We start from the raw sequence: 25938 nt of genomic DNA, 5'->3' as shown, positions 1-25938 counted from the left end.
TGGCCACGTAGGGACCGGGGCATGGCAGGCGGGCAGGCAGAGTGAGGGCAGGCGCCTGCCGGTCCCATGTTGTTCTCCGTGACGGGACTCGTGTGAGAGAGGACAGCGACATCAGACCAAGACTATAGGCAGAATTAAGAATTCAGAGAGAGGACCGTTTTATATAAAAGTGTGAAAACAAAGGCCAGGGTGGCAGAGAGGGGTGTCTGTGTGTGGTTCGGTGTATAAAGATAGCCTAATTTTTGCTTTGACTTACTGCCTTTGAACTACTCTATAGATAACATGCAAATACATATTTAGAAAGCTCAGCTCATTATAAATAGCATTGATTAAGATATAATCCATATATAATTCACCCACTTAAAGTTAAAAGTATTGAATTTCAATTACAATAAATTTTCAAGACTGGTTAGACGTGCATCTTCCTTTCAAGTGTCTCTAGAATATTTCCAAAAATGAGCTGCTACCAGGACGTAGTGGATGTCTTAATAAATGTCAGAATTTCATATATTTTCTAACCTTTGCAGAACAAAGCAATTTAATAACTAAAGGTTAGATTTAAAAATGTCAGCCACTACAGATGAGAAAATACTTTAAATCCGTTAAGGCCTACAGAATGAGAAGGGCCAGATGACAATCCAAAATGGTTTTTTGAAACAACCAAGAAAATTAAATTCTAGCCAAACAAATCGAGAAATGCAGAAAGTGCCAGACACTTCCACGCTAACTTGAAACCTTAAAGATGAAAGGTTTTACATCAGATCCTAGAAGTAGGAAGCCAGGAGGTCAGCACCACGGAAGAAGTACTGAATTTACCAATCGAATTCTTCCAAATCGGGCTCCCGACTCAAGACGGTCACGTGAGGTCTTTGTCCCTTCGAGGACTTTTTCTGTGTTGCGTCAACCTTTTCAGAGACTTGAAAATGAGGGAAAACCTCCAGATTATTGTACCAAACTCACCAAATCCTGACATCAGCCCGACAGAAATGGCACCAAAAGCGGGGGGGACGCGCTAGACCAGCCCCTTAATGTGAGTGACGCACATCGGAAGCTGTTTCTCTCAGGTAGTAATACTGGTTGCTGTTGGTTCTAGTCAGTGTCTCAGACGTTTTTTGTGATGGGTCGAGAGACAGACTGGCCGAGGAGGTGACTCCCGGGTCGAGGACACCTCGTATTTTGGTAAGTCCTGAGCTTCTGCGAGACCGAGAATCAGATCGTGTGCCCTAAGGAACAAGTACGGACGTGAAACGGTTTCTGAGTAGAGCTAGGAAAACAGGATGTGCCCGACAACACGCTTTTCTCGGAAACCTGGCACCTTTTTACCTGAAAGTAGTGGGGCGGAAAGAAGACTCTACGGAAGGCTTCCCTGCTTTCTGCGCCGTGCCCCGTTTTGAAAAGATCTCTTGTTTGCAGCAAACGTTAGATCCGGTTGACGAGGTCGCTGCCCTCATTGCAGCCACCATCCACGACGTGGACCACCCCGGGAGGACCAACTCCTTCCTGTGCAATGCCGGCAGCGAGCTGGCCCTCCTGTACAACGACACTGCCGTGCTGGAGAGCCACCACGCGGCCCTGGCCTTCCAGCTGACCACCCGCGATGACAAATGCAATATCTTCAAAAACATGGAGAGGTGAGAGCACCGGGTCAGGGAGCGTGTTGGTCCCTCTAGCAACTTTGAGATGCGCGTCACATACTACAGGGTTCACCCATCTAGAGCATCCAAGAGTGGTCTGTATAGTCAGGGTCGCGTGCCATCACCCCCCAGGAAGAAGCTCAAACTCACCGGCAGTCACTTCCCACCCCCCCAAGTCCCCCAGCCCCAGGCAACCCCACTGATGCACGTTCTGCCTCCAGTTCTGCACAGCTCATAACAAATAGTGCACCCAGGACATGGTCTTTTGTGGCTGGTGGCTTTCTCTCAGCACGAGGCTTTCAAGGCTCAGCAGTTTTGTGACCTGACATCTCAAGATGGCAAGGATAGTGCTGACGTCTTGAGCTTTTAGAGACTCCGAGACTTGGAGAAGCCGTCCTCTTCCATCTCTGCTCCAAACACTCCACTCCGCCCTCCTGTGCCCAGAACCCTCTCGCCCTTGTCGGTGTTCACGTGTGATTACTCACTGCGAAGTTCCTTCACAGCACTCATCACGTGTTTAAATCTTTTTTCATTACTTGTCTAATGTCTCATTTGCTTCTTAAGCTCCGTAAGATCACGGTGTTCAGTGCCTTTTGTCCATCGCTGGACCCTCGGTGCCTAGCGTGGGGCCTGGTACAGGGGAGGGACCTGTACTTTTTAACTTGGATTTTTAAAGAATGTTTTATAGGAGATTTTTTAAAAAGGAGATTCTGGATTTTACACAACTCCCTTTTGCCATGTTCTAGAATTTCAGTAGGTTTTATTCATCGTTGCTGGTACATACATCAGCTATGTCTGGAAAAATATGCAAGACCTGATAACTTGGGTTGTGTCCAGGGAGAGGAATGGGGTGAGTGGAGGAAAGAGGTGAACCAGAGATAAAAACCGGGGCTGGAGTGAGTTGCTTAGCTGTCAGATCTTCCCTCTAAGTGTCTGGGCACTGAAATTGGTGGATCTCAAGGTTCCTCTGGGGGGGTACATTCTTCGTAGCCACAGATCTCTGCCTTTGTAAGCCCCTGCCACGTTCTCTTCTTCCCAGAGCTACGAGCCCGGCACTACAGAATGGTGAGCGCTTCTCCTGTAAGGCCTTGCCCATAAGCTCCTTGATTGTCACTTCAGTTTTCCCTCACTAACGATCTCGTTCCAACGTGTGCCCTGTGACTTCCAGGGACACGAGCATTTTAGCTGCCGTGGACACAGTTCCAGATCACAGACGTATCGGGAGTGCCTGTCTTGTCCGGATGAGTAATGCGTAGCGCCCTCTCATTTGTTGTCTGAAACAGGAATGACTATCGGACGCTGCGCCAGGGTATTATCGATATGGTCTTGGCCACGGAAATGACAAAACACTTCGAGCACGTCAACAAATTTGTCAACAGCATCAACAAGCCCCTGGCGGCACTAGAAGAAAATGAGGTAAGGGAAACCGACCGAGGAGAACCTGGATGGGGGACCGGGGGCCCTTACCCCTCTGTGCTGTGGGGAACTGGGGTAAGAGGCAGGGAGCTGTGCAGGGGCTCCCCTAGCAGGTTCACTGGGTTTAATATCTATCGGTTGGAAAATTATGTAAAAACTTGGCAGGAAAAAAGACCTCCAAAAAGAGAGATGCGGAAACTCTGAAGCTAACACTAGGTGGGTGGACCATTCCTGTGCCCTTTCCCACACGCATCCCCTGCCCCACTCCTTGGGCATCCTGGGGTCCGTTGGAGCCCTTGACGGGTCTCATTCCCCACCCCCACTGTGCACATGGTGTCTCATCAGCGACTCTCCTCTGTTGGTCTCGGTCACAGGACAGTAGAGGCTGAGAAGGACCCTGTATTTTGGTCCTAAGGGTGACATTGTTGCCCCCCCCCCCATTTCTGGATTTGAGGCCTGGAGTTGCCACAACAACTGCCTGGCAAGGACGACACTAAGCCTCTGGCCAGGCAGGGGACCACAGCTATGGAAGCAGACAGATCTGGGTCCCCATCCAAGTTCTTCTTCGCCTTCCCGGGCTGTACAATGGGCATAATCTCAAGACACAGGACTGAGGGGCAGGGGACAACGTAGGCACTTAATGGGACCTATTCTACTAGATTCAGCCTGAGATCAGCACCTATCGCGTCTGCTTTCACGAACCCTCTTCCTTCGAGGCCCTTCTACCTGCTCCACACACTGAACATCTTGGCACCGGCTCACTGACTCCGCTGCCTTCCTTGCCCGCTCCTGTCACCATCCTGAGAGCCTTCTCCGTGCTCAGGATGGTGTCCCAGGAGGCCAGGATCACCGTTCCTTGAGTTCTAACCCCACTTCACCTCTGCAAGTCCTCTGACCATGGCTTTTGGCTAACTCATTACCCTTCACCCCTGTTCCTGTGTGACCCCCTCTGAAACCTATGACGACTCTGCTCCCTTCCTCCTCTCCTGTTCTCCCAGTTCGTCAGCCTGCTTCTGACTTCCCTTCCAGGGACTCCAGCGCAGGGGCACCCACACCAACCTTTTTTAGTGGCTCCGCCTGTCCTGGATAGTGTGTCACCTGGGCCACTGCCCCTGGCTGACTTCGGCCACAGACTCGTTTCCTCCAGAGAGTCTGGGCAGTTCCGAGACTTAGCTGAGTGTTCTGTTCCACTCGAAAGTCGCGTTTCTCCTCTGTCCGTACTTGGGGTTACTTCCGAGAGACGAGAAGTCCATCTAGTGAGCCAGAGCAGGGACAGAGTAATACGAGAGCAAATACCGTACAGCTGGCGAGACCAAACGGTAGTCACACAGCTGAAGAGAGGAGCCAGCACGAAGCCCTTGGGACGTGGGGCAAGGAGACCTGTTGAGGCAGCCTTGGTGGTGTCCACTCTGGCAGCTGTCCAGGGGAGGAGGCAGCCCAAGCTCTGGGCGGGCACGTGCCCATCTTGATGGCATGTCTGTCCTCACCGCGACGAGACCATCAGGCCTTTTTCGACTACTGTGATTACTCGTGGAAATCACATGATCGACGCCTTCGGAAAGCATGAGGAGACTGGCTTGTCTCTGACCGTGCTCTTTGCCCCGGTCCTCCCTCTTCCAACCGGGGCCCATTATACCAGGGGTTCAGAATCCTTAGCAGACCAGACGGCATGTAGCACCTCGAACAGACAGAGCCCAGGACTGAAGTTCCACCTTCAGTCCTTATCCTGGCTCAGCTGGATAGCCGCGGACAAATCTCTTCGCCTCTCTGGGTCCCGGTGCCCTCGTCTATAAAGTAATACTGCTTTTCGTGCCTACCCCAGATCTTTTCATGAGTGCACATCAAAAGAGAGTAACTGTTACAGAAGTATCACTCTATCTGACACCATCTTGGTGCACTGATGGCTAATTCCCAAGATTATACCTGCCGAGGGACTGGGGTAGGGGCTGGGTTGTACGAAGCAGGGAGCCTGGTGCCCCACAAGATTCCTTTTGGTGAAAGGGCAGAGAAACCGTTATGTTTAGAGTTCGCGTTCTTTTTCGGTACGTGTGATAAAAGATACCACTCATGTCCCAAGGGGGAGCAGTAGAACTAGAACAAAGAAACAGCAGCTGTGAGAAATACCTAGAATGGGAAGAAGAAAAGAGCCAAGAAAGGGAAGGGCACAAAGACTGACCTCCAGCGCTACCCTCTACTCTCGGGTCCCGCTCGGATCTCACTGGACCTTGCTTTCCCTTTCTGTCAAGGGAGGGGCTGACCTCCACGCTCAGGGTGTCCTCAGCACTGTTCTGTGAAGCCGTCACGGATAGGCCCGGGCATACCGCGGGGCCCCACCTGTGAGACACAGCTTGGCCCCAGGGAGCCCACTTGGATTGCTCTGAATCTCACTTGTGTTTTAGGAAACGAATAAAGACGAAGAAGCCATAAACACTATGCTCCGGACTCCAGAGAACCGGACTCTGATTAAACGGATGCTCATCAAGTGTGCGGACGTGTCCAATCCCTGCCGACCGCTGGAGCAGTGCATCGAGTGGGCCGCACGCATATCAGAAGAATATTTTTCTCAGGTGAGATGCAGCCTCTTCACTTCCTTGAGAGAGAGAAACACAGACCATTAGAGATCGGGGGATTAAAACTAGGACGTAGAGTTCTAAGTGAAATTCTGTCCTTGAAGAACACTTCTTGTATTATAGGCTCACTGCTAAGGGATTTGATTAGTTTTCCCTCATCTGAAAATGTATTGGCTGCCTTTCTTGCAGAATATCTCCACTGGATGTAGATTCCGGTGTTAACAGTTTTCTCCTAACAGCATTTTACACCGTTGTCTGCCCCTCGTGTTCTCTCTGCGTAGGAAAAATCCTCGTGGGGCAGGAAAAAGAAATTAGAAAATACAATGGTTTAGCAAATATAAAGGTTTAGCAAGTTTACTGAAAGCATATACATACACATAGATTCAAGACACACAAACCTTAATCCAAGCCCACAGTCAAGCGGCTCCAAGCCTTTGAAGTCAGCCAGAGAAAAATGGCCCATTTCGTGTAAGAGACCAGTGATGCTCACTCCTTCTGACTCCGTGTCAGAAACTATGAAGGTGAGAGAAGAGGGATTTCTGGGGAAGACGGGGGAGTGGGAGGACCCTGGGCCCACCTCGTCCAACACCCACAGCAGTGTCAAGGACCCAGAAATGACCCGAACACTGGCAGAAGAGACTCTCCACGGCTGAATGTAGAGAAGGGGCCACATCCAAGGGGACAGGAAGGGCAGAGACACCGTGAGGAGCCACGCTGACCCGCACGAGGGAGGGACACCGCGGGCACGGAGAGGGGGAGACCCACGGCGAGAAGACGAGTCCCCCTGACATTTGGCTTTGAAACCAGAGGTTTCACTTCTCAAGTCCTGGCTCTGAGACGGGCAGACCGCCATCAGAAACTGAACCCCTGACCTGACAGAAACAGTGAAAGAAAAAGCCCCATTGAGGTCCAACATAGACACAGCAGTTTGAAGAGTGCCTGGGGTTTGTTTACTAGTCTCAGAACCCATGCTGGACGGGCAGGGGTCTTTGGAAAACTCCGAAAACAAAAGAGCTGGTGGGCACCGTTTTCTTGCCCTGCCCCTCAGCCTAGATACACCAGACGCCGGTGAGAACCAGCTCGGTGGGAACACTCTCCACCTCCCAACCCCGCGTGCTGCAGACACGTCCCCTCCAACCCAGCCTCACTGGTTTTCCAGAGTGGCTCCAGGTCCCCTCCTACAGCAGACAAGGCACAAACCTTGCTGACACCGTGCACCTGGCCTCTGTGTTCTGCACACCTGCCCCTGCCCCCAACAACTCGCCTTCAGCGGGAGCCCATCGAGAGCGGCACCGTGAACGTGGCAGTATGCAAGCAGCCTGGACGGGGGGCAGCACCGCCTCCAAGTGACTCCCTCAAAGGGACTCCTGTCCCAGGGGGAGCAGAAGAAAACCACACATGCCTGTTCAACCGTGGCCCGACCCAACTCGAGTCCGAGGCAACTCCAGACAGGCCCACCAACAACACGGGGACCGGACCCTGCCCACAACAGGCAGAGAGCCACTGCAGATGACTGGACTGGTGGCAAATGCGGCATAGCCACACACACAGGAGACACCCTCCGGTGCCAGGTCCCGGGGAACAGGGGACACGGCACCACAGGACCTCGCCTTCATGAGGCCACTCCTTTCGAGAGCAGGAGGCATAGCTGAATTTCCAAACACAGAGAGCTAGACAACACAAGACAGGAGTGTGTCCCAAATGAAAGAACAGGTCAAAATCACAGCAAGAGATGTCACACAGATACTCTGCCTGATAGAGAATTCAAAGTAGCGGTAATAAAGACGCTCACCGGACTTAAGAGTGGAGGACCTCGGGGAGACCCTCAACAAAGAAATAGAAAACAACCAATCGGAGGTAACTCAATAACCGAAATTAAAAATACACTAGATGGAGTAAACAGAGGAAGCAGAACAGATCAGCAACCTGGAGGACAGAGGAATGGAAAGCAATCAAGCCGAACAAGAGAAAGAAAAAAAAAAGACTCATAAAAATGAGAATAGATTAAGGGAACTCAGCAACACCAGCAAACGTAGTAACATTTGCATTATAGGGACCCCAGAAGGAGGAGAGAGAGAGAAAGGGGAGCAGAAAATGTATCTGAAGAAATAGCCGGAGACTTCTCAAATCTGGCGAAGGAAACAAAAACCCAGATCCACGAGGCTCAGAGAACCTGCAGCAGAATCAACCCAAGGAGGCCCACACCAGGACACATAGTAATTAAAATGTCGAAAAGTAGCGATAAGACCATTTTTAAAGCAGCACAAGGAAACAGTTACATACAGGGGAAAAAAAACCCTGAAGGCTACCAGCTGATTTTTCAGCAGAAACGTTGCAAACCAGAAGAGGGTGGCATGATATATTCACAGTAGTGAAAGGGGAAAAAAAAAACCCTGCACCCTAGAATACGCTATCCAGCAAATCAGTCATTCAGAATAGGAGAGATAAGGACTTACTCAGACACACAAAGGAATTCATCACCACTAAAGCAGCCTTACAAGGAATGTTAAAGGGGACTCTGAGTGGAAAGGAAGGACCGTAAAGCAAGAGTAAGCTATGTAGGAAGCACAAAAGCAGTATGTTAAGTATATCTATAAAGATCGGTCGATGGATTCACAAAATAAAAGGGTGTGAAGTATGACACCATATACCTAAGATGTGGGGGAGAGAGGAATAAAAATGTAGTGCTTTTTGAATGGGTTCAAACTGAAGCAACCATCAACTTAATATAGACGGCTATATGCATAAGGTGTTATATGTAACCTCATGGTAACCACAAATCAAAAACTGGTAATAGATATGCAAAAAATAAAGAGAAAGGCATCCAAGTGTATCAGTAAAGAAAGCCGGCGGGGCGCCTGGGTGGTTCAGTCGGTTAAGCATCCGTCTTCGGCTCAGGTCACGATCTCACGGTCCGTGAGTTCGAGCCCCGCGTCAGGCTCTGGGCTGATGGCTCAGAGCCTGGAGCCTGCTTCCGATTCTGTGTCTCCCTCTCTCTCTCTGCCCCTCCCCCGTTCATGCTCTGTCTCTCTCTGTCTCAAAAATAAATAAACGTTAAAAAAAAAAAAAAAAGAAAGCCAGCAAACCATAAGTGAGCAAGCGAAGAAAGAAACAGAGAAAACCACAAAAACAACCATAAAATAAGTAACAAAATGGCAATAAGTACACACCTACTAATAATTACTTTGAATGTAAATGGACTAAATGCTCCAGTCAAAAGACATGGGATGAAAAGTCAAGGCCCATCTGTATGCTGTCTACAAGAGACTCACATATCATGCAAATGGAAGTGAAAAGAAAACCAGGGTAGCAATACTTATATCAGACAAAATAGGCTTTAAAATAAAGATTATAGGCGTGCCTGGAGGGCTCAGTCAGTTAAGCACCCAACTTGGGCTCAGATCATGATCTTGAAGTTTGTGGGTTCAAGCCCCACATCAGACACTGCACTGATAACACAGAGCCCGCTTCGGATCCTCTGTCTCCCTCTCTCTCTTCCCCTCCCTCTCTATCAAAAATAAACATTAAAAAAATTAAAGATCATAACAAGAAACAAATAAGGACACTACATAGTCCGAAGGGGAACAATCCAACAAGAAAATAAAATAATTGTAAATATTTATGCATCCAACATGGGAGCACATAAAGCAGCTGATAACAAACATAAAGGAAGAAATCAACAGTGACACAGTAATAGTAGGGGACTTTAACTGGAACTTACATCAATAGACAGACATCAACAAGGAAACCATGGCTGATTGACACATTTGACCAGATGGTCCTAACAGACTTACTCAGAACATTCCATCCTAAAACAATACACATTCTTTTCAAGTGCATATGCAACATTCTCCAGAATAGATCACATATTGGGCCACAAAACTAGTCTCCACGAACTCAAAAAGATCAAAGCCGTTCTGACCACAATGCTATGACACTAGAAATCAACCACAGGAGAAAATCTGGAAAGAGCACAAATACATGGCAGTTAAATATACTACTAAACAGTGAATGGGTCAACCAAAAAAATGAAAGAGGAAATCAAAACACCCATGGAAACAAATGAAAAACACAGTGGTTCAAAGTCTTTAAGATGCAGCAAAAACTGTTCAAAGAGGGAAGTTTATAGCAATACAGGCCTACCTCAAGAAACAAAAATTTCAAACAACCTAACCTTACACATAAAGGAGCTAGAGAAGGAACAGCAAACAAAGCCTCAAGACAGTAGAAGGAAGGAAATAATAGATTGGAGCAGAAATAAATGAAATAGAAACTAAAAAGCAATAGAACTGATCAATGAAACCAGGAGTTACTGATTTGATAAGATCGACAAAATTGATATACCTTTAGCAAAATGCCTCAAAAAGAAAAAAATATTTTTTTCAAATAAAATCAGAAATGAAAGAGGAGATGGGGTGGGGGGGGCAGGGAGGGGCGCCTGGTGGGTCAGTCGGTTAGGTATCCAACTTCAGCTCACCTGTGGTCTCACAGTTAGTGGGTTTGAGCCCCATGTTGGGCCCTGTGCTAACGGCTCAGAACCTGGAGCCTGCTTCAGATTCTGTGTGTTTCCCTCTCTCTGCCCCCCACCTTGCACTCTGTCTCTCTCAAAAATAAACATTAAAAAAATCATTTTTAATGAAAGAGGAGATAGCCAACAACATAGAAATACAAAGCATTATAAGAGAATATTATGGAAAATTATATGCCAAAAAATTGGACAACTTAGAAGTGGATAAATTCCTAGAAACATCACCTACCAAAACTGAACCAGAAGAAATAGAAAATTTGAACAGTGATTACCCGCATTAAAATTGAATCAGTAATCAAAAAATTCCAAACAAACAAAAGTCCAGGACCGGAGAGCTTCACAGGTGAATTCTACCAAATATTTCAAGAAAGGTGAATACCTGTTCTTTTCACACTATTCCAAAAACAGAAGAGGAAAGAAAGCTTCCAAATTGATTCTGTGAGGCCAGCATTACCCTGATACCAAAACTAGATAAAGATACAAAAAGATACAAAACTCCAAAAAGAACTACAGGCCAGTAGGTGTAAAAACCCTCAATAAAATATTAGCAAGCCAAATCGAACAATACATTAAAAAAATTATTTACCACAGTCAGGTGGGATTTATTCCTGGGTTGTGAGGGTGGTTCAACATTCGCAAATCAATCGATGCGATACATCATTATCAACAAGGGAAAGAATAAAAATCATGTTCATTTCAATAGATGGCAGAAAAAGCATTTGACAGACTACAATATCCATTCATGATAAAAACCCTCAACAGAGTATATCTAGAGGGAACCTACCTCAACATAATAAAGGCCGTATATTAAAAAAACCCCAGCTAACTTCATACTCCATGATGAAAAACTGAGAACTTTTCCCCTACGATCAGGAACCAAGACAAGGATGTCCCCTTGCACCACTTTTATTCAATACAGTACTGGAAGTCGTAGCTGCAGCAGTCAGACAACAAAAAGAAAAAATGCATCCAAACTGGTAAGAGAGAAGTAAAACTTTCACTGTTTGCAGATGACATGATACTTTTTATAGAAAACCCTTAAGACCACCAAAAAAAACTACTAGAACTGGTAAATGAATTCAGTAAGGTTACAGGATACAAAGTGAATATACAGAAGGCCATTGCAGTTCTATACACTAAATGAGGTAGCAGAAAGAGAAATTAAGAAAACAATTCCATTCGTAATTGCATCTAAAAGAATTAAATCCCTAGGAATAAACCAGGGAAGTGACAAACCTGTATTCTGGAAAGTGTAGAACACTGATAAAAGAAGATGACAAAAACAGAAAGATACTCCATGCTCATGGATTGGAAAAATATTGTTAAACTGTCCACACTACCCAAAACAATCTACAGACTTAAATGCTGGTATTTTGCTGAGGATTGCATTATCACATAACGAGAACAAATAAGCCTAAAATGTGTATGGAACTACAAAAGACCCTGGATAGCCAAAGCAACCTTGAAAAAGAACAAAACTGGAGGTATCACAGTCCCAGACATCAAGATATACTACAAAGCTGTAATGATTAAAACGGTAGGGTACTAGGACCAAAGTAGACATATAGATCAATGGAACACAATAGAGAACCCAGAAATAAACCCACGATTACATGATCAGTTAATCTATGACAAAGGAGGCAAAAGAATGAAACTGGGCCACTTTGTTTCACTATACACAGAGACTTGTGAGACTTGAAACCATAGAAATCATAGAAGAGAGCACAGCCAGTAGTCGGATATCAGCCATAACATTTTTCTTGTTATGTCTCCTATGAAACAAAAGCAAAAATAAACTATTGGGACTACATCAAAATTTCTTTGCAGAGCAAAGAAAACAACAAAACTAAAAGGCAACCTACTAAATGGGAGGAGATATTCGCAAATGACATCTGATAAAGGGTTAGTAACTAAAATATATAAAGAACTGATGCAACTCAATACCCAAAAATCAAACAATGCAATTTAAAAATGAGAAGATGACATGAACAGACATTTCTCCACAAAGAAGACATCCAGATGGCCAAGAGACACATGAAAAGAGGCTCAACAATCACTCATCATCAGGGAAATGCAAATCACAACTACAATGAGATATCACTTCACACCTGTCAGAATGGCTAAAATCAAGAACACAAGCAGTGTTGACAAGGATGTGGAGAAAGAAGAACCATCTTGCGCTGTGGGTGGGAATGCAAACTAGGGCAGCTGCTGTGGAAAACGGTATGGATATTCTTCAAAAAAATATATAAATAGAATTACCCTATGATCCACGAATTGCACTACTTGGTATTTACCCAAAGAACAGGAAAATACTAACTTGTAAAGATATATGCACCCCATACTCACGGCACCATTATTTACAATAGCTAAAATAGGGAAGCAACCCAAGTGTCCATTGATAGATGAATGGATAAAGAAGAAGTGGTGTGGGGCGCCTGGGTGGTTCAGTCGGTTAAGCGGCCGACTTCGGCTCAGGTCACGATCTCGCAGTCCGTGAGTTCGAGCCCCGCATCGGGCTCTGTGCTGACAGCTCAGAGCCTGGAGCCTGTTTCGGATTCTGTGTCTCCCTCTCTCTCTGACCCTCCCCCGTTCATGCTCTGTCTCTCTCTGTCTCAAAAATAAATAAACGTTAAAAAAAAAAAAAAAGAAGAAGTGGTGTGTGTATACACACACAGACACACACGCTGGAATATTATTCAGCCTTAAAAAAGAATAAAATCGTGCCATTTGCAACAGCGTGGACAGACCCTAAAGGCATTATGCTAAGTGAAAATCAATCAGACAGAAAGACAAGTACTATATAACCTCACTTATTAGAATCTTTAAAAAAAAAAAAAAAAAGACAAAGAGCTCATAGATACAGACAACAGATTACTAGTTGCCAGGGTAGGCAACTAGTAATGGATGCCTAGATGCCTACACTAGAAATGGATGAAAAGAGTCAAAATGTACAAACTTCCAGTTATAAAATAAGTCCTGGGGATTCAATGTACAGTATGGCATCTGTAGTTAATACTGTATTGTGTAGAAGAGAGTAGCTCCTAAAAGTTCTCGTCACAAGAAAAAGAAATTCTGTAACTATGTGTGGTGGAGGATGTTGACTTATTGTGGTGAGCATTTTGTATATACCAGCTTGGAATCATGTTGTATGTCAATTATACCTCAATTAAAAAAAAGAAACACTTTTTAAAATGGCAGATAGAAGTTTTTTTTTTTCTTCCCTTAATGTCTCTAAATACACAGGACTATTACCAGCAAAAGTGAAAACATTGCATTGTAGAGTACATGTGACAGCTGTAACATAAAGGATGGGAAAAGTAAAAGTGCACGGATGCAAGGTTTCTAAATCCTACATGACTGCTAGTTACAAGGATAGCTCGGGGCCGCCTGGGGGGCTCAGTCGGTTGAACATCTGACTCTTGATTTTGGCTCAGGGCATGATCCCAGAGTCGTGGGATCGAGCCCTGTGTTGGGCTCTGCACTAAACGTGGAGTCTGCTTAAGATATTCTCTCTCTCTCTCTCTCTGCCCCCCTTCCCCCATTCGCATACCCTCTTTCTCGAAAAAACTTAAAAATATCTATTAGCCGAGTAGACTAAAAAGTGAAGGATATATATGGTAATCTGTAGAGCAATCTGTGTTGCTTAGTAGTTAATAGATATAATGGAACTCTAAAATATATTAAAACATACAAAAGTGGCGGGAAAAGGGAACTAGGAATGGGGGGGAGGTAAAATGGTAGCCCTAATGCTAATCACATCAGTACTTATATTAAAAGTTAGTAGACTAAACACAAAGAGTTCATCAAAATGGGTTTTTTTTTTAAAGCCAACTGACTACATGTAGTCTACCAAAGACACACTTAAAATATAAAGGATACATGCAAAGACAGAAATGAATGGAAAAAGATATATCATGCACATTTTAAATATAAAAAGACTGGAATGACTGTGTTAATCTCAGATAAAATAGACATCAGGATGAAAATATTACCAGAGATAAACTGGACACTTCATATCGATTAAAGGGTCAGCTCTATAGGAAAACATGATAATCGTTAAGTGTGCATAATAACAGAACTTCAAATAAATGAAGCAGAACTGACAGAGAAGCAGACAACTCTATAATCATAGTTGGAGATTTTAACACCCTCTTTCAGCAATTGATAGCACATCCAGATTAAAATACCAGTAAAAGCAGATAATCCACACACTATCAATCACCTTACCTTAGTTAAATATTCATAAAACCTTACACCCTAAGTGGGCAGAATATGCATTAAGTATGCATGATATGTTCACCGGCATACATCATACATTGGGGCCACAGAAATAATTCAGTACATTTAAAAGAACTGAAATCATACAGAATATATTCCCTGGCCACATAGGAATTAAATCAGAAATCAGTAACATATCTAGGTAGATGCCAAATATTTGGAAATTGTACAACACACTTCTGAATAGTCCATGCGTCAGATAACAAGGGAAATTTGAAAATATTTACAAGTAAATGATAATTGGGGTGCCTTGGTGGCTCAGTTAATCGTCTGACTTCGGCTCAGGTCATGATCTCGAGGTTCGTGGGTTTGAGCCCCACGTCGGGGTCTGTGCTGACAGCTCAGATCCTGGAGCCTGCTTCGGATTCTGTGTCTCCCTCTTTCTCTCTCTGCCCCTCCCCCACTCACATTCTCTCTCTCTCTCTCTCTCTCTCTCTCTCTCTCACTCACTCAAAAATAAACATTAAAAAGAAATGATAATGAAAATCGATCAAAATTATGGGATGCAACTAAAACAATGATTAAAGGGATGGTTACAATCTTAATTTGTTATTATAGAAAAGGCCCTAAGAAAATCCCATTTACAGCTGCACCAAAAACAATAAAATATCTAGGAATAAACTTAACCAAAGAGGCAAAAGACCTGTACTCCAAAAACAATAAAACACTTGTGGAACATATTGAAGACAACACAAAGAAATGGAAAGACACTCCATGCTTATGGGTTGGAAGGACAAATATTTGTTACATGCCGATACTACCCAAAGCAATCTACAGATTTAGTGCAATCCTTGTCAAAATATCAACAGCATTTTTCACAGAACTAGAACACAGTCCTAAAATTTGTATGGAGCCACAAAACTCTCCTAGTAGCCAAAGAAATCTTGAACAGGAAGAGCGAAGCTGGAGGCATCACAATTTTGGATTTCGAGTTATATTAGAAGTCTGTAGTAATCAAAACAGTATGGCACTGGCATAAAAATAGACACGTAGATCAATGGAACAAAACAGAAAACCCAGAAATAAACCCACAATTATGTGGTCAATTAATCTACAAAGCAGAAAAGAATATCCAATGGGAAAAAAAATGTTCAACAAATGGTGTTGGAAAAACTGGACAGCCCATGTAAAAGAATGAAACTGGACCACTTTCTTTCACTATACACAAAAAAAACCTCAAAGTGGATTAAAGACTTAAATGTGAGACCCGAAATCCTAAAAATCCTTGAAGAGAGCACAGGCAGTAATCTCTGACATTGATCATAGCCACATTTTTCTAGAGATGCCTCCTAAGGCAAGGGAAATAAAAGTAAAAATAAACTATTGTGACTGTAGCAACATTAAAAGTTTCTGTACAGCAAAGGAAACAACAAAACTGAAAGGCACCCTACTGAGTGGGAGGAGATATCTGCAAATGATATAGCCAATGAAGGGCTAGTATCCAAAATATATAGAGAACTGATACAACTCAACCAAAAAATCGAATAATGCAATTAAGAAATGGGCAGAAGACATGAACAGGCATTTCTCCCAAGACATACAGACGGCCAGCTGACCCATGAAAAGAGGCTCAACATCACTCCTCATCAGGGAAATGCAAATCACAACTACAATGAGATACCACCTCACACCTGTCAGAACAGCTGGAATCAAAATCACAAGAACCAACAAGTCTTGGTGAGGGTGTGGGAAAAAAAGGATTCTCTTGCACTGTTGGTAGGAATGCAAACTGGTGTGGCCACTGTGGAAAACAGAATAAAGTTTCCTTAAAAAACTACCCACAAAATACAAAAAATACTCATTTAGAGGGACATATGCACCCCTATGTGTATTGCAGCATTATTTACAATAGCCAAATTACAGAAGCAGCCCACATGTCCCATCGATTGGTGAGGATAAAGATGAGGTCACACACACACACACACACACACACACACACACACAAGAATATTATTCAGACATAAAAAAAGAAATCTTGCCACTTGTGACAACATGGGTAGAGCTAGACGGTATAATGCTAAGTGAAATCAGTCAGAGAAAGATACCTTATGATCTCGTTCATATGTGGATTTTAAGGAACAAAACAAGCAAAGGTAAAAGACCAAGAAATAGACTCTTAACTACAGAGAACAAACTGATGGTTACCAGAGAAGGGGAAAGAGGGGCTGGGGATTAAAGAGTACACATATGACGAAAAAACATGAAATGAAAAGAAAAGGCCCTAAAGTTAATGACTTGGATTTCACTTAAAAAAGACTGGGGCGCCTGGGTGGCTCAGTTGGTTAAGCATCTGACTTTGGCTCAGGTCATGATCTCACATTTTGTAAGTTTGAGCCCCATGTCGGGCTTTGTGCTGACAGCTCAGAGCCTGGAGCCTGCTTTGGATTCTGTGTTTCCTCTCCGTCTGCCCCTCCCCGGCTCGCACGCACTCTCTCTCTCAAAAATAAAAACATTAAAAAAAACCTAAAAAAGACAAAAAAGAAAGTTATAAATGTAAGAGCAAAAAATGAGGAAATGGAGAAAACAGAAACAATTAACAGAGCCAAAATTGATTCTTTGAGAAAATTAACAAAATTTGCCACTACCTAGCTAGAATGATCAAGGAGAAAAAGAGAACACACAGATTGCCAATATCAGGAATGAAAGAGGTATTGTCATAATAAATCTTACAGATATTAAAAGGATAATTTTTTTAATTGTGAACTTTATACCAACAAATTTGACAACTTAAATGAGATGGAAGAATTCCCTCTAAACTATAGTTTACCCGAACTGACAAGATAGAGGAATAACTGTGAAGGCCTGTGTTAAATTCTTTATCAAAATTTACAGGGCATCTGGGTGGCTCAGTCGGTTAAGTGTCCAACTTCAGCTCAGGTCATGATCTTGCGGTTTGTGAGTTCGAGCCCCGCCTTGGGCTGTGTGCTGACAGCTGGGAGCCGGGAGCCTGCTTTGGGTTCTGTGTCTCCCTCTCTCTCTGCCCCTTCCCCACTCACACTTTGTCTCTCTCTGTCTCTGAAAAATGAATAAACCTTAAAAATTTTTTTTTTTAAATTTACTATTAAAGATTTTCCCACAAAGAAAATTCCAGGCACAAAAGGTCTCATTGAGGAATTGTGTCAAACATTTAGGGAAGAAATAATGCCAGTCTTACCACATTATATTAGAATATAGAGAATGTGGGAATACTTTGCAACTCATTTGCTACCTGAACCTGACAAGGACAATACCAGGAGACAACCACAGTCCCTTGTGTCCTATATCATGAACGCAGATGCAGAGATACTTAATTGAGCGGTATATAAAAAGGATTCTATCTCATCATAAATTAGAGCTTTTCCCCCAAGAATTCAAGGTCGACTTAGTATCAGAAAAATCAATAATCACATGCTAATTAAAGGAGGGGGAAAAAAACATGTTAATAGATGCAGAAGAAGCATTTGACAAAATTCAACATTGATTCATCAAAAAGAGACTTATTAGCAGACCAGGAATAGAAGGGAACTTAACCTTAAAAAGGGCAGCTACAAACACTTAACAGCTGACATTATACTTAATGGTGAAATACTGAATACCTTCTCAAGGTTGGAAACCAGGGAAGGGAACCACTTCTGTTGAACACTGTATCGGCTGCCCTAGTCAGTGCGGTAAAGCAAGAGGAGAAAGGTACAAAGAATAGAAAGAAATTTTTTCCTATTTGCAGAAATGACATGATTTTTTTTATAGTGAGAGCTCTAAGGAGTGTACAAAACAATACCATTAATAAGGATTTGATTTGGCAACATCATAAGACAAGCTCGTTATATAGTTGTATTTTATAGAGTAGCCCAAAACTCTGGGACAATGAAACTAAATGCCAAAGCCCATTTACATGGTAATAAAAAATCTCGGAATAAACTTAACAAAAGAACTCCAGTCCTTTACACTGAAAACCACAAAATATCACCGAGAATTTAAAAAGAACACCTGCGAAAATGTAGAGATATACTAAGTCTACAGATTGGAAGGCTCAGTGTTGTTAAGGTACAGCTTCCTCCAAATTGATGTGTATACGTCAATACAATTCCAATAAAAATGCCAGCAGGGTTGTTTTGTTGTTTGGGGAAAGTTTGGTTGTTGTTTGCAGAAATTGACAAACGGATTCTAAAATCTATATGGAAATGTGAAGGACCTTGAATAAGCAAAGCAAACTTGAAAACATTGGAAAATTTACACCGTTTGGCTTTAGAGCTTAAAGTAAGCCAGTGTGGCACTGGCATAAAGATATCAGATACATGATGGAACAGAATAGAGGTCCCAGAAATAGACCACATCTATATAAACAGTGGGGAAAGGAAAAATTTTTTCAGCAGGTGGTGTTGGAATACTTAGATATCTCTTCCAACAAAAATGAACCACAACTTCTACCTCATACCAGAGAAATACCATTTCACAGTGGATCACAGACCTAAATACAAAACCTTAAACCATAAAGCTTTTAAAGAAAAACAGAAGAGAACAGTCTTGGTCGTTTAGAATTGCACAGAAATTTATTACGTACAGAAAACCACCACCACAGAAAGAAAAGTTGAGAAATGAGAATCAAAATTCAGGACTTACGCTCATCTAAACACAGCTATGAAAATGAATAGGCACGCCTTGCTGGAAGAAAATACCCACAGATCCTATCTGACGAACGACTATATTCAGAAACTATAGCTCCGTAATAAAAAGACCAGCCGCCTAATTTAAAACGGCCAAATATTTTAACAGACGCTTCGCAAAAAGAGATACATGTGTTGACCTTTACTGGAGATATTTTTACATCTTCATAGGACTTGGGGTTACCCTCTGGCTCCTTTTCCCATCAACCTGACAGATTCCCTGTAGCATTTCCCATAAGCCACATCAGTGCTCCTGAGCACTGGCACCGTGGGTACCTGGGGGTGTCTGAGGATCTCCCTCGTTTTTGAAGAGCAGTTTTGTTTTTCTAGTTCCAGAATTCCCCGTTGACAGGTTCTGTCTTTTAGCTCGTTATGTGAACATCCCACCGCCTCCAGCCTCCAGTGTTGCTCCTGAGAGATCAGCTCATCATCTTACAGAGAATTTCCTACAATGAGTCACTTTTCTCTTCCTGCTTTTAAAATTCTTCAGTTTTGGCTTTTGACAGTTGGGTTACAGTGTGTCACAATATGGTTCCTTTGGGATTTATCCTATTTGGAGTTGTTAAGTTTCTCGATTCGGGAGATGTATGTTTTCAAGGGATAGCAGTTTACGGCTGTTGTTTTTCCAATAATGTCTGCTCCTTTCTTGCTCTCCTGGACTCTGATAGTGTATATTATTGGTCCATTTAATATCATTCCATAAGTCCCTTAGGCTCTTGTCACTTTTCTTCACATCTTTTTTCTTTCTCCTCCTCGGTCTCAATAATTTCGTATGTCCTGTCTTCAGATTTGTTTCTTCTGCTGGCTCACATCTGCTATTGAATCTCTCTAATGAGTTTTTTAAACCTTTTTTTTTTTTTTTTCCAGTTCCAGAATTTGTTTGGGTCTTTTTTGTAATTTCTGTCTCTTTGTGGATATTCTTATTTTGTTCATGTATCATTTTCCTCATTTCCTGCAGCCCTTTGACCATGTTTTCCTATTGCTCTTCGTGCATATTTAAGATGCGAGTTTCAAAATCTTGATTCAGTAAGTCCAGTGCCTGTACTTCTTCAGGGATAGCTTCTGCTAGCTTCTTTTCTTCTTTTGAATAGGCTGATTTTCTCCCTTTTCTTTGGCCTTGTGTTGAAAATTGGACATTTGTTGGCGGCCGGGGCACCTCTCCAAGTCTTGGCAGTTTGCTTCCTGCCGGGAGAGTCCTTTACTGATTAGCCGGGCACTCTCCCGGCCCTGGGATCAGCCCCACCTGCGGGCTCAAGTTCCCCTCAGGTCGTTTCTGACCAGGTCTTGTCTGGGCCTGTGTGGGGCCCTCTCCCTTCCACAGTATATACAGCTGCTTTGGAACTTCGCAGTTGCCCAGAATCTTCTCCCAGCTTCTCCTTGGTGCCTCACGTGGTATCCTGAAGGTCTCTGCCCATGATCTCTTGCCCCAGGCATGTGTGTCTGTCACCCCATGCAGCTTCCCTACCCCCCCCCCCCCCCGCCCTGGCCATTGCTTTAGCGCGAGAGCTGAGTTAGGTGAAACAGAGGCTGGTCCTTTGGGCAGCTGCCAGGTAGGTTACAATCATGCAAACAGGATCAGCTCTACTCCCTCCAGTTTAAGGGGAGCAGCTGGGAACTGGGCAGGGGACAGGGTGGGGCAAGGGTGAGTAAAAACACCATGGCATTTGCTACCATTTTGAATGTGGCTTTTCTTGACTGGGCTTTCACTTGGTTGCTGTAGACCTTTGACTGGTTTCCAGAGTTCCTGTTAGGTTATTTTAGCCAGTGTGGTGATGGTTGATGTTTCCATGGGGGCGGGGGGGGGGGGGGATGAGGGCTTGGAACATTTAAAGCCACCATTCAACTGCAGTTTCTTCCCGAATACAGTGGGGTTAGGTGGAGCCTGTATAAGACCGAGGGATGGCTCCACCCCTCCCGGGGTGTCTGGGGCCACAGCTCCTTCAGCCACTGCCCCGTCACCCGGCCCTGCACATTTCATTCTGAGCTCGCCACCAAGCCTGTCCCCACGTCACTGACCTGCTGGGGGTCCCCTCCAGTCCTCCTGCCCCTCACGTGGCTGTCTGCCCTTAACTGGCTCCAGCAGTGACCTACGACCCTTTGAGTCCCCACTGGGCTCCAGGAAGCCCCCCTGCCTCACTGTACACATCCCCTCACCCTCCTCCAGGACACTTTGGCAGAAAAGAGACTTAAAGCTTCCTTGTATCTTTCAAGATAAACTTGCCTTTTTCCCCAGGATATACATAAAAACTGTTCTTCCCAGAGGGGTTTTGTTTTGTTTTGTTTTGTTTAACCTCAAGGATCTCAAGGGTGTTCATAACCTTTTCAAATAAAATGATTGGCCTGAGGTGAGAAGCAGCCACCAGCCCCTTCTTTATGATGGGGGTTGACTTCTTTCTCGCCACTGCAGGCCTGGTGTGGGAGGACGGCCGCTGTGTGTCCACGTGGGGATCTGACAGGAGCGCCAGCAAGAGGCTCCAGGTGTTGGAAATGAGGGCTGGGAAGGGGTCCTGGGGCCCTCCTGGCACAGAGCCACCTTGCTCTGGGGACACCTGTTATCTGTGGCCGGGCCGGGTTCTGGCTGCTGCTCCCACCGGGCTCCAGGGGGCTGCCTGGAGACACCCCCCCCCCCGGGCTGCTCCGAAGTGGACCCACACAGCAGAGCGTCAAAATTCGGGCATTTTCTGCTTTACAGACGGATGAGGAGAAGCAGCAGGACTTGCCCGTGGTGATGCCGGTTTTTGACAGAAACACCTGCAGCATCCCCAAATCCCAGATCTCTTTCATTGACTACTTCATCACGGACATGTTTGATGCCTGGGACGGTAAGACCTCTTACAGCGCATTTCCCCCAGTAACGAAATGGGGAGCCGGATGTTGAGTAGCAGATAGTGCATCTGGTTCTAGAGCATGTTTGCGGGCTTAGACTTTCGAGGAGGACCGACGAGAAGAAATGAGGCGTCACCGAGGGCCCCTGAGGCCGGGGCGCTCTCTGCGCCCCGCTGGTTAACTGCCCCTCCCGCAGGGGTGCGGGGGTCCGGTGGGCGGACTCCGCAGCTTCGCCCTCTCCGGCCGATTGTTCCCCACCGGCCCACAGGGCAGTGGGACAGGCGGGAGGGGATGGTTAAGTGAAGCGGAGCCGGAGGCTGGGGGGAGACAGAAGAGCCAGTCCTGGTCACGGCCACAGGTGGGGACTCACTGTCTTCCTATCCCCCCGCCCCTTCAGTGCTCCTTATGCTCATTAGCACATCCGCTCCCTCCTGCGTCACCTCCCAGAGCTGGCGGTCCCCGTGTGGTCTCCGAGGGGCTGCCGGGCATTGAATAGGGATTTGGCCTCGGGAACCCGCAGCCCCTCCACCCGCTTGTCCAGGGGCTTGCAAACACCTGCTGTCACCTGTCCCTCTGAACGTGCCCCGCTCAGCCCGCGTCTGTCACCAGGGGCGGGGAGGGGGTCACATCCCTGTCTTTCTCCCCAGCCTTTGTCGACCTGCCTGAGCTAATGCAGCATCTTGACAACAACTTCAAATACTGGAAAGGACTGGACGAGATGCAGCTGCGGAGCCTCCGGCCGCCCCCTGAATAGCGTGGCCCGCCGCCGGTTCGAAGCTCCGTCCCTCTGCGCGCTGGGGGTTCCCGCACGCACCCAGATCCCCGGTCCTTTCGGTATTAGGGCAAACAGGGCCCAAGGCCGCAGAGCCTGTGAACACGCGTGGGGACATCGCTGGCCTCCCGCAGCCACCGGCCGACGCCATCGCCACCAAGTGTCCATACCCGGCCCGCGGCGGGGGGGGCCTCTTCAGAAAGTCACAGGAGAACGGGTTGGCGCTGGCTTTCCTTACAGCGACCTTGGCGTGACCCTGCAGACGACGTTGATGGATTTCTTGTTGCAAACAATTTCTCTCAACCGTGTCCAGCACTTAGGAACAGCCAACGGCAATCGGCAATCGGAGCTTTAGCAACTTTTTTCACATCATAGAAGGTGCAATCACTCGCTTTGGAACACTACTGAAAGTGACTTCTCTTTTGAAACCGAGTAGCAAATGAAAAATACAAAGAAATTTTGAAGTTGATTCGTAAAGAAATTTTGAAGTTGATTAATATCGATTAAAAGTTTTATTTATTTTATTAGAAGTTCAATATTTTCTATGAATTTTAAAATACTTCAAAGCCAAAGCCCACTTTAAATGCCATGACCAAAATTACATGATTCGTATTCATTAAATATGTATTACTTGGGTGTACAGACTTATTTTCATAATGCAAATTAAGACTATAAAATGACACATTTTTACTGCACTACAGAAATACTTGTGTATGTTAAACTCGTTTCTGATTGAAGCTAATTGAGAAAAGCTGTCTTTTGGGGGGGGAGGGGGGTCTGAGTCTAGAGCATGAGAGGAGAGACTCCTGTATAGAAACCAGGGTTCTGAAACTGCTCTAGCCATCTGATGAGCTTGGTGCTCCCCAAAGTACACGAAATTAAGACCTAACACTTTTTTCCTAAAATTTTATCATTGAATTCCCAAAAGTCTGCCTTATTTTATAGTGTTTCTACAAGATATTCCCTATGCGAGAACAAAAATGGAATATTTAGTGAAATGACATTTTATAACCAGTCTGTTTTCATCTGAGGTGGGAATCTTCGATTCCAGAAATTTATAAAGGGTCTGTATCTTCCGTCTTGAGTAAGTGTAGTACCGTGAAAAATGACACACGATGACACATGATGTCAGAGTGCTTGTCACCTCATTTTAAAGTTGTATTTTTTTCCCAGATAAAAATGAAATTAAACTATTTGTTTTTAAGAAATCATGTGTCACCTTTTCTTTGGAGTTTTAGGATATTTAACACGATTTCATTTCTTCTCCCTCTAAATAAATAAGATACCTTTATATTCCAGAGAAGATTAATAGTTTTTCAGGGTCACAGAAGAACAGATGATACGTTGAAAACTTCTCACCACTGATACCCATTCACAGCTGGGAGGGCTGGCCCCTCAGAAGGCCCTTTTTTCCCGGGCGCCTGGGTGGCTCAGTCCATAGAGTGACTCTTGATTTCAGCTCGGGTCACGATTTCACAGTTGGTGACTTTGGCCCCTTGTCAGGCTCTGTGACAACAGCAGGGAACCTGCTTGGGATTCTCTGTCTCCCTCTGTCTCTCACTCTCTGCCGCTCCTCTCTCAAAAGTAAATACATTTCAAGTTAAAACATCAAAAATGTTTTTTAAAAAAGTCCCTTTTTCTAAGGGAACAAAAGCCCGTTTTCCCGTTTGAAGACGTTTGGCCTAAGTTGGCAACCGCGGACCAAGGTAGAAGACAGCCCTCTCCTCTCCTCCAGGTGCCAGGAAAGAAAAGGAAGTTACCCAGGTGAGCAACTCAACCATCATGAGGTAGAGAGCAGAGCATGTAATATTGGAACGTGCACCACCCAGAACCAGGAACGCCAGGATGATATGAAAGGGACTTTAAGAGGAGTAGGCCTAACATGTTTGAAGAGAGAAAAGCAGCAACAGAAACCATAAGGTGTAAACCACGATAGGTTGAAAAATAAGTATATTTGAAAAAGAACCAAGTAGACATTCTAGATACGAAGAATATAGTCATTGGAACAAAACTTCACAGGTTGAGCAGAAGGCCAGCCGTAACTAAAGAGAGAACTAGTAAATTGAAAGCCTTGAAGCTACTCCACATGCAGCACAGTTTAAAATGAAAGCAAAATTAAAACATGGAAGGTAGAAATACTTCAAAATGTGTCAAGCATGAAACAAAACATGTCTAAATTAGGAGATCCTGAATAAACCGAGAGGCACTCAGGATTTAACAGACACACATCCTCGGATTTAAAGGGGACACCGAACCCCAAGGAGGATAAGCAAAACACATCCACACAACTCAATGTGGAGCTCCAAGAGAAAAACCTAACAGCTGTGAGAAAAGACCGATCACTTAACAAGGCAACTAGTGTTAGACTGCCGTCAGACTTCTCATCTGCCACAGCCAGAAGACAAAGCAATAACATTGTCAAAAGACGCAACTGTCAGCCTAGAATTACATACCTAACTAAACTATCACTCGGGAGTGAGGGTGAAATACGGACAATTTCAGACGTGCACGTTGTTCATTATAAACAGACCTCTCTGGAAAGAAATACTGAAAGATGTATGTCTATAAAAATGAGTCCAGAAAAAAAGAGGTAGGTTTCAGAAAGCAATGGCAAAGAAATTGGTAAATATCTGGGCAAAACTAAGTATATTGAGTGGGGCAAAAATTATAGTGATGTATAATCAGATGGGACAGGTATACAATCGGATAAGTTAAATGTTGAGGACAAAAGACATGTTTATTATAGACTTTCAATATGATTAGCTCAAAGTTAAGGGAAATTGTCAAAGGCATAAAAGAATACGGACTTTAAAAGCACTAAAGGAAAGCTAAGAAATAAAATGTGACTAATGTAACCCATAGGAGACAAATGGAGAAAGGAAGTATGATTTAGGCAAGGACAGAAGTACGAATGTAAGCACACAGGATATACAAAATCAATTCTAGTTTAAAGATCTGTATGCAAAAGATCATCCTTTTGAGGAAGAGGGAAACATTCTTAAAATAATACCAGACACTTTAGAAAGCATACAAGAAATAAATTCTCTACAAGTTAAAAATTCTCTACGACAAAATATACAAGTCATGCTAAAAACCATGCCATGGATAGAGATGACCTACAGAAGTAACAAATTTGTGTGTGTGTGTGTGTGTGTGTGTGTGTGTGTGAATAATATATATCCTATGTATCAAGAATGCTTAGCAGTCCATAGGCAAAAAGACAAGGTATTTTATACCCTTCGGTTTGACAAGTTTTTAGCATCTGACA

The 25938-nt window shown here is 44.4% G+C and overlaps 1 protein-coding gene across 3 annotated transcripts in view; it reads left to right on the top strand.

Annotated features, from left to right (window-relative positions):
- PDE8A (phosphodiesterase 8A) overlaps nucleotides 1–23878 on the top strand; it is a 153820-nt gene extending 129942 nt beyond the window's left edge. For 2 of the 3 annotated variants that reach the window (XM_023254886.2, XM_023254885.2), the window contains 5 exons: nucleotides 1414–1631; nucleotides 2918–3050; nucleotides 5450–5617; nucleotides 21765–21894; nucleotides 22546–23878. In XM_023254886.2, the coding sequence (XP_023110654.1) occupies nucleotides 1414–1631; nucleotides 2918–3050; nucleotides 5450–5617; nucleotides 21765–21894; nucleotides 22546–22652 (756 nt within the window). In that variant the 3' untranslated portion in view covers nucleotides 22653–23878. Of the gene's footprint in view, nucleotides 1–1413; nucleotides 1632–2917; nucleotides 3051–5449; nucleotides 5618–21479; nucleotides 21551–21764; nucleotides 21895–22545 lie in introns of all 3 variants that reach the window. The other variant, XR_006598806.1, reaches the window with a different exon arrangement.
- The last annotated feature ends 2060 nt before the right edge of the window (nucleotides 23879–25938 follow it).

The sequence above is a fragment of the Felis catus genome, chromosome B3 (genome assembly GCF_018350175.1).
Source record: "Felis catus isolate Fca126 chromosome B3, F.catus_Fca126_mat1.0, whole genome shotgun sequence".
Lineage (NCBI taxonomy): Eukaryota > Metazoa > Chordata > Mammalia > Carnivora > Felidae > Felis > Felis catus.
The sequence above is the reverse complement of the archived record's forward strand: the minus strand, read 5'-3'. Positions and strand labels throughout refer to the sequence as shown.